The sequence below is a fragment of the Bradysia coprophila genome (genome assembly GCF_014529535.1).
Source record: "Bradysia coprophila strain Holo2 chromosome X unlocalized genomic scaffold, BU_Bcop_v1 contig_548, whole genome shotgun sequence".
Classification (NCBI taxonomy): domain Eukaryota; kingdom Metazoa; phylum Arthropoda; class Insecta; order Diptera; family Sciaridae; genus Bradysia; species Bradysia coprophila.
The window spans coordinates 1-9,176 of NW_023503346.1; the positions used below are offsets into that span (position 1 = coordinate 1).

Genomic DNA, 9,176 nt, shown 5'->3' on the forward strand with positions numbered 1-9,176 from the left:
TATGCTTTTTCACTTGCGTCCGAGAATAAATGCAGTTGTATATCTGACGGATTATCCACTAATATGCGCCTGGGTAGTTTCACCTTATTTAACTTTTTTAGTTGGTTTCGATACTGCTCCCATTTGCTATTCATGTGCATTGGTACTGCTGCATCCCATTGCAATTTTAATTTGCATATCTCTTGCAAGAATATTTTTGCCATCACGACTACCGGATTTACGAAGCCAAGTGGGTCAAATAATTGCGATAGTTCCGATAAGACTGTCCGCTTTGTGACTTTGTTATGCTCTTTTGGAACGTACGAAAGCATAAAAATGTCGTCTTTGGGAATCCATTTTACTCCCAATGCCTTCGTTTCTGTTTTTTTCTGCATTGATCTCCAGGCTTACTTCTCGCTCTTTGCTGGTATTGGTTTTCAATAACATTGGATGATTGGAGCACCATTTATGTAGTCAAAATGTCCACTTTTGCAGCATCTGTATTAATTGCTCTTGTAGCACTAGCGCTTGTTCCACATTTTCGGCTCCAGTCATAACATCGTCAACGGTTAAAATCTGATTTTGCTATTTCTGCGGCTTCAGGATAGACGTTCTTGTGCTCTTCGGCCAATGTTTGAAGTGCTTTTATTGCCAAATAAGAAGAACATGTTAGCCCATATGTCAATGTTTTTAGTTTATAAAATCCCAATGGTTGGTCTGGTTGTTCTCGCCAGATAATCATCTGCCATTTTTGGTGACTTTCAGTCACTTCTACTTGGCGATACATTTTTGTAATGTCCGCTGAAAACACTATCGCGTGTTTTCTGAAACGAACTAATATGGAAAATAAGTCGTCTTGAAGCATTGGACCATTAGCCAGTATTTCATTCAGTGAAATATTCGTTGTAGTTTTTGCCCGATCCATCGAAAACTACTCTAAATTTCGTTGTGCTGCTGGATGGGTTCCTAACGGCATGATGAGGTATGAAATAATTCTCATCAGTTATATTTTCCAACTGTACTCGTTCCATGTGCCCAAGGTTTTCGTATTCTCGTAGAAAAGTAACGTATTCCTCTTTTAGCTCCGGATCCTTTTGGAATCGTCTTTCCAAGAACAGGAATCGCCTTATGGCCATATTTTTCGAGTTGCCCAGCATTGATGGTTCTTTTATGAATTGCAAATTCACAATAAATTTTCCATTGTCACTATCTCTCATAGTAGTTTTGTCGAAATATTCCTCACAATTTACTTCGCGATCAGTCATTGGTTTCTTGACCTTGTAGCGTTCTTCCAATTGCCAGAATTTTTCAATTTGTTTCTCGAGCTGAGTTTCATTTACCATTCCACGAAAGCTTCCTGCTGTTGTAGGCCCAGCACTTTTCCAGTTACTACCCAACCGAACACCGTATTTTGCAAATCTGGTAAGGATTTTCCAATCTCGATTTGTCCAATGGAAATTAGTTTGAAGAAAAGCTCTCCACCAATGATGATGTCAATTGCTGCTGGTATGTTGAATTTAGGGTCAGCTAAGTTGATATTTTTTGGAATTTTCCATCTGCTTGTGTTTACTTCGTTCAATGGTTGACACGTGCTGACCTCCTTTAGGACGAACGCTTCTAGATTCGCCTCGAATCCAGATGCCATTGATTTAATAACAAAACTTGCTCGTTTTGTTGATTCCACTTGCGATGATCCTACTCCATTGATTTTCAAGCTTGAGTGGCTTGATTTTGCTTTAATTTTGCTGCATAACTTCTGTGTTATGATATTTATTTGGGAACCAGAGTCCAATAATGCTCTGGCTTGACACGGTTGTCCATTTGACCCAATGACGTTAATTATTGCGGTTGCCAAGAACACATGATCAAGATGCTCATTTTTAGTTGTTGTTCCCAATAATGACGTAGCCATTTTCTCCGAATGCATTAGAGTGTGGTGTTTCCTGCTGCACTTGGTACAACTATTTTTGTTTTTACAGTCTCGTGTGTCGTGCCCTTTCACTAGACAATTCCAGCACATCTTCCAATTCCTCAATTTTTCTTTTTTGCTTTTTAGGTTTAGTGCAGCAAATACTGGACATTTTGATATGTAATGGGGTTCTTTGCAATCACATTTCTTGTTGGCATTAAAGATGTTTGGGGACGCGCTTGGAGTGGCAACCAATGACGTTTTTTGGTTAGGTGTATCCTGGCTTTTAAATTCCCGGAAACTTATTTTTTTTGCAGGCTTCTTGTTGCCTTTCTCTTCGTTTGAAGATTCCACCGTTAAAATGCTGATACGTTGCTTCAAAAATTCCAGTAATTCTTTGTAACCACGCAATTTGGGTGGACCATCAATTTTGTTTTGGAAATGACCCATAGTTATGCTGTCGATTCTTTCTTCTACTATGTAGTAGAACAACATGTCAGTATCCTCATTCCAAGGTATTCCCATGTTGGAGATCAATGAAATGGATTCACTAATTTCATCTGTGATGTTTTTCATTGATTCGACGACGTATCTTTCCATTTTTGGCCCAGACTTTAGTTTTCTCATTAGCTGCACCATTATCAAGTGACAATTTTCATATCTGTCATTGAGCGTTTTCCAAGCGATAGCGTAACTGGCATTTTCTATTGGTAACGCTGAAAGTAATCTTAAAGGTTCACCTTTTAATTGCCCTTTCAAGTATGCCAATTTTTCGCAGTCATCCAATTGCTGCTGCCCGCCAATCATACGTTGGAATAACTCCTTGAATGATTTATATTTGACGTATTCCCCGGAAAATAGAGGAACATTTAATTTCGGTAATTTCGCCGATGATTGCCAGTTAGCTGGATTGGAAGGTTTCGAGGCTTCGTACTTCTCAATAATTCTTGTCATTTCATCTGTCATATCGAAGAAATCGTGTATGTTACAGCTTGGACTGCTAATTATGTCGCACTGCACTTCTATAATTCTCGAATAGCTTTTAATGATATTTGCCAACGTTCTGGCTTGATCAATATCATTTTCGCTTTCCGCTTTATGCACTGCAATTATGTAATCATTGAGCCGCTGCATTAATAACCCCATTCTGGTTGAGGTAGTATCAGTCGCATTGCTGATATCTTTAGGATTTTCGTTTGCATGCTTAAACAAATTATCCAGGTTTACATGGTCTCCAGTTTTGCCGGTTTTTTGCTCTGGATTTGCTTCTTGTAAATCATGGATTGTTTTTTGCATCAATGCCTTATACTCAGTGAAATACTTTATCGTTTCGTCGTAGTAGTTGGCCTTGAAGTATTGATGTTCGCTGTCCAACAACGCAGTTCTGCACAAAAATTCATTATTATTGTTGAACTCGTTCCGAAGTTCTTCAGCTTCATTAATCAATTGCTTTACATATTCGTAATTTTTCCTCTCAATAGGTAACGAATTGTAGCTTGTTAATTTAGATCGAACCTTGGTTCCGATCGATTTTTGCGCCGTAAGCGCTGCGTCTACTTTAGACATTTTAATTTGACCTTATGTCGATTCCCGGGATTATTTTATTTATTTTAACGCACCGCGTTTTTATTTATTTTTTTAATATTTATGACACACCGTGTCGAGTTGTAGTTTGCAAGGCTACTTTCTTTTCTAGTGGGTCTCAGTACTATTTCTATTATAGCTTGGACTCTCACGTTCTGTGACAAACTATGTCAATACGTAGTTTCCAATACTACTGTATTTATTTTAACGCGCCGCGTTATTTTTTAGTTAAGAATTCCCACTTTTACTTTAACAGCCAGTGCCGTTTGTGGATTTTGAATTCAACTTTTTATTTTTTGCAACACACCGTGTCACTTTATTTTTCCTTTAACAGATCGTGCTGTTTGTGGATTAACATAAGCTTTTATTTTTTATAACACACCGCGTTACTTGTTTTTTATTTCAACACACCGTGTTGATTTAAGTGCACTTTTTGCGTAATACCCTTTGTATTACACTTTTATTGTTCAATAAATCAACGGCTGCAGTCCGCGATTTATTTTCCTTCGTTATATGTTCAATTCTTTCTGATACATTTAACTTTTAATTTTTACTCGCGCTCATTTCAAGCGTTCGGGGTCACCAATGTTTAACCCGTAGGAGCTTTTTCCTACGGTTATCCTTTTATCGAATAAAAAGACTAAGATGTTTTATTTTAATTATAAACTTTACTTTATTAATTGATTCTTTCACAATAACTCTCCTGTTTGACTACCGTTCAAACTCTCCTGTTTGAATACTTCTCAAACTCTCCTGTTTGAATACTTCTCAAACTCTCCTGTTTGAATACTTCTCAAACTCTGATCTTATCCATTGAATGGATACAGTATTTATACTAATTCTAAACAAAGAACTTATTGTTATAATTACAATCACTTATATTTATCGTGGGAAGTATTTTGACGCTTGATTCACATAGTAATAAAGCAATGCACCGGATGTGACGTTCATCCTTTTCCATAATTTGGTTAATACATTTATACCGAAAATTATCCGGAATAAATGTTTCCAAAAAAGACAATTTATTATAAACATTTCCAAGAAATGAATACCATAAATCATTTAACATCTTTTTACCACATATTTCGCTTAATGCATCTCATATTACACGTTAATGATTGCAATGTTTACATACGCGCATATAATTGTTCATAATGTCGCGTATATGATTCAAGTATAACAATTCTATCGACTGAACTGTTAATGCATTGCGCATGCGCGAGCATGAAGATGCGCGCGCATATTGTAATTATTATATGTGATCTAATTGAATAGAAATTTTACATAATTTTATATCATTATCATTGCAAGCATTAACAATTTGGGTAATCGAATACCGTTATTCGAGCAACCGAAATGATTTCGGTTACTAATAACGTTATTGGGGATCCCTGCTATTTTGAAAACCCATCCGGTCCGAGCCCGGTCGGGCCGGATAAAAACACGGGCGGCCCGATGTTTTCGGGTGGCCCGCACATCTCTAGTTCATGTACTAACAAACAAACAAAATCTGTGCTAGAGAGCTGTTTTGAGAGAATCGTTGAAAATATCACGCTCTTTGAACTATTGATGTGCTAAAAGTGCATATGCAAGACACAACAGTTTTGTCGATCTATCTAATCAGAGCATTCGGAAAGCGATCCTATTTCATTATTTCACAAAATAAAATGTTCGGTGGTAAGCATAAACAGATAAAACTTCTTGCTACAACGGCTGAGTGTTATTCTTTAAAAATATTAAAATTTATAATTTCGATTCGGATTCGATTGATTTGTAAAATGTAAATTATTATATGGAAAACGATTCGCAAATGGCTGACACAGCCGAACAATTACCTAATTCAAAGAGAAACACGAGGTCAAAGTGGAATCTAAAACAATCGATTCGACAAACCGACTTCGTGGATATGTAATTAATTGGAAAAGCTGATGTTTTTGTTATTAATTGCGTGCTACAACATTTCGGTACATTTTGCTTATAAATATTCACACGTAGGCTTCCTCGCATCGTCTAACCTTTGTAAAATTTTCATTGTTAAATTTACGACGCTGCCAGTTGTGGTTCAAACGGGTCGCACAAGATGAGAATTTCTCAATTAGCAAAATTACTTTAACGATTTTCTTTAGAAAAATATCCTGCTGAAATCAGACGCATTTGAGCACTAACTTCGCTACTCGAAAAATTTCGTGACCACAAAAATTTAATTTAAAAAAATTGCAACAACTTCGGCTGCTGATTACACATTTTCAAGATCAGTGTAGCTAAAACAACGCAAGGCAATGCATTTCGGGTTAAAAATCTCTCGGGAACACAAATTTACTTGCATAGCTCGTAGGTTATGAAAACTGTGCGAAAAAAAAATAAATTTCCGATTCGACAGGCTGTTTTTCAGAATAACGTCTCAAAGCTTTGATGAAAATATGACGATGTGATCGTACACCTCAGTTGACGATAAAACGATTTTCTTGTATTGTGATTTAGAATGTGACTCGATAGCACAGTGTTGAACATACAAACTCATACAAAAATTAAACATACCAGACTGTCGTATGACTTTCTCGCATCTCCGGGAACGTTTCGTGCATTGCGTCGAACGGATCCAATGTCTGGGCTGTAAATTTGAATCGATTTTTCGTATTAGAAATGCGGAACTCCTCCCAATTCACTGCCACTGAATCAAAAAAAAATACCTTGTCTCGTTCACAACAGATCTTTCTGATTGCATGGGAATGGATGATGTATCCGTCATTATTACGTCGGATGCTGAAGATTGTTCGATCGACATTTCATGTTGTGGCTCGAGAACAGATGCCTGCGTTCGGTCGAGAACAGATGCTTTCGCTTGGTCGAAGGAGATGCGCGTAAAGTACATAACAGATTCATGCACGAATGATTCGACGGACCCTTCTGGTGAGTTGAGCAAAGAAGCGTCGACTTCAACTTCAACATTTATCACATTGGTCAGTTGGCTCTCCATCACAAACTCATTTATAGGGTCTACGTCAAGAGATGTGCTGCATGGTACTACGAAAGATGCGGTGGATGCTATGTTGATAATAGATGTAACTGATGGATCCGTCATTATTACGCCGGATGCTGAAGATTGTTCGATCGACATTTCGTGTTGTGGCTCGAGAACAGATGCCTGCGTTCGGTCTAGAACAGATGCTTTCGCTTGGTCGAAGGAGATGCGCGTAAAGTCCATAACAGATTCATGCACGAATGATTCGACGGCCCCTTCTGGTGAGTTGAGCAAAGAAGCGTCGACTTCAACTTCAACATTTAGCACATTGGTCAGTTGGCTCTCCATCACAAACTCATTTATAGGGTCTACGTCAAGAGATGTGCTGCATGGTACTACGAAAGATGCGGTGGATGCCATGTTGATAATAGATTTAACGGATGGCGAGTCGATAGTTGTACTGGATGGCACCGAGAATCGTGAAGTGTCGTTTCCAATTGTTGTCTCCGAATGTTCGAAGATCCGCCAAAAGTCCTCCAATTCTGTTAAATAAATGTCCTCGAATTGGAGTAACTTAATCCACGTTGCTTCCTGATCGGTGTCGTCCAAATCAATAATGGAGCCAATGTTTAGCGATAGATTCTTTGCCATTTCGAGTGACTGCTGACAGCAATGATATTTGCTTTAATTATTTCATCACAATAATCACAATAATGTATGAACAATCTTTAAATTGAACTAAGATGGAATAGTTCGATGTTAAATTGACCTAAATTTAAAATTTGAGAACCCGATGTTGTGGGAATGTTAAATTAATCTTAAGGCCACAAATAAGAAATGTTTTCAATGTCGAAAGCCTTGCCATATTTAATGGCTACTAAAAACTTTGAATTGAAAGCGAATTTATCGCAAGAGTAGAAAATAAGCAGAAAAAAACTTTATCAAAAAACACGAAAAATTGAATAAATTTGCCCCACAATTTACACTTTGCTCTATTTCACGCACTTCAACATTTTAAATAATAACAATACAGCTGATTTCGTTGTTATACAACTCATCAGTGCACCTTTATCATCGATAATCATGTGCATATCAGCTGCCGTACTGTTTAAGACTGAACACAGATCTAAACATGTACGACCACTCTTCGCAAAAAAGTACCGTAGAAACAGAACAAAGCGCGTCTATGTAGGCAAACTCATTCTAGACGTTTCGAAAATATTTTCAATATTTTTGATCGCAAACCAATGCCGATTTTGGCAAAAAATCTAGATTTTTTGCCAAAATCGGCATTGGTTTGCGATCAAAAATATTGAAAATATTTTCGAAACGTCTAGAATGAGTTTGCCTACATAGACGCGCTTTGTTCTGTTTCTACGGTACTTTTTTGCGAAGAGTGGTCGTACATGTTTAGATCTGTGTTCAGTCTTAAACAGTACGGCAGCTGATATGCACATGATTATCGATGATAAAGGTGCACTGATGAGTTGTATAACAACGAAATCAGCTGTATTGTTATTATTTAAAATGTTGAAGTGCGTGAAATAGAGCAAAGTGTAAATTGTGGGGCAAATTTATTCAATTTTTCGTGTTTTTTGATAAAGTTTTTTTCTGCTTATTTTCTACTCTTGCGATAAATTCGCTTTCAATTCAAAGTTTTTAGTAGCCATTAAATATGGCAAGGCTTTCGACATTGAAAACATTTCTTATTTGTGGCCTTAAGATTAATTTAACATTCCCACAACATCGGGTTCTCAAATGTATGAACAATAAACTTACGTTTAATTAAACCAATTGAATAGTGTGTTTGATCGTAAAATGCGGCACGCGTGACAAATTAAAATTTTTGAACCATGACACAAATCTATGGTTACTTAGTTATGTTCACGATTTCATGTATGCATCAATCGCACTCTTCAACTGTAATATTTCACAACAGTATGCGTACGAAAGAATGTTACAGTGACAACACTATACTTCGGTGGTTGTGTTGTTTTTCTGGGCGATTGACCGAGCAAAAAAACTGCAACCGCAAACTGTTAATTGATTTACCAATAATTTGTGTCCAAGATACGGTAAGGTTAGTAAGATACAGACTCTTTTCGCTAGAGATACGGGCAACATCAACAATTTGTTGTGGAAACAGTACACTTAGCAAAATATACTGACGATTTTCGCTCAAGATACGGACATTATTGTAATTTGTAGTCAATATACGGTACGTTGCTCGAGTATGAAGTATGATCGAGATACGGTACGATTAGTATGATAATGACACTTTTTGATGTTTTGATCATACTTTAGCATCGAAGATATGGGAATTTCTAAAGAGATGCCAATATAATCCGCTGGCTTTCAGTTTGAATTATTGACCACAAATCGCTGGTCTCCAATTCTGCCACTGAAAAGATGTATATGTTGGCTCATGTTAGAACTATACTAGATATCAGTATGAATTGTTGACCACAAATCGCTGGTCTCCAATTCTGTCGCTGAATATATATATATATTATAACATTATTTTTATCCTCCTCATCAGTAAATTGAAATATATAAAAATAATCATACTACATCAACAAAATGTCAATATCAAGCAGCGGCTTCAAACCCAAAATGATGATTTGAGGAAAAATGTGAATTGAAATGTCGTATAAGACATACAAATAGGAAAGTAGTCCCAATTAAAACATGGATCCCGTGAAATCCTGTTGCTATAAAAAATGATGATCCATAAATTGAATC

The 9,176-nt window shown here is 36.9% G+C and overlaps 1 protein-coding gene across 2 annotated transcripts; it reads left to right on the forward strand.

The window, feature by feature from the left end:
• Window positions 1–5,055: 5,055 nt before the first annotated feature.
• Window positions 5,056–7,637, forward strand: LOC119070177. Of its 2 annotated transcripts, XM_037174486.1 has the most exons (4): window positions 5,060–5,149; window positions 6,182–6,382; window positions 6,467–6,715; window positions 6,800–7,637. In XM_037174486.1, exons 1-4 carry the CDS (start codon window positions 5,140–5,142, stop codon window positions 6,985–6,987), a joined length of 648 nt encoding a protein of 215 aa, XP_037030381.1. In that variant the 5' UTR covers window positions 5,060–5,139; the 3' UTR covers window positions 6,988–7,637. The 2 variants fall into 2 exon arrangements, with proteins under 2 accessions (XP_037030380.1, XP_037030381.1); XM_037174485.1 differs by having other exon boundaries at window positions 5,056–5,149; window positions 6,467–7,637.
• The last annotated feature ends 1,539 nt before the right edge of the window (window positions 7,638–9,176 follow it).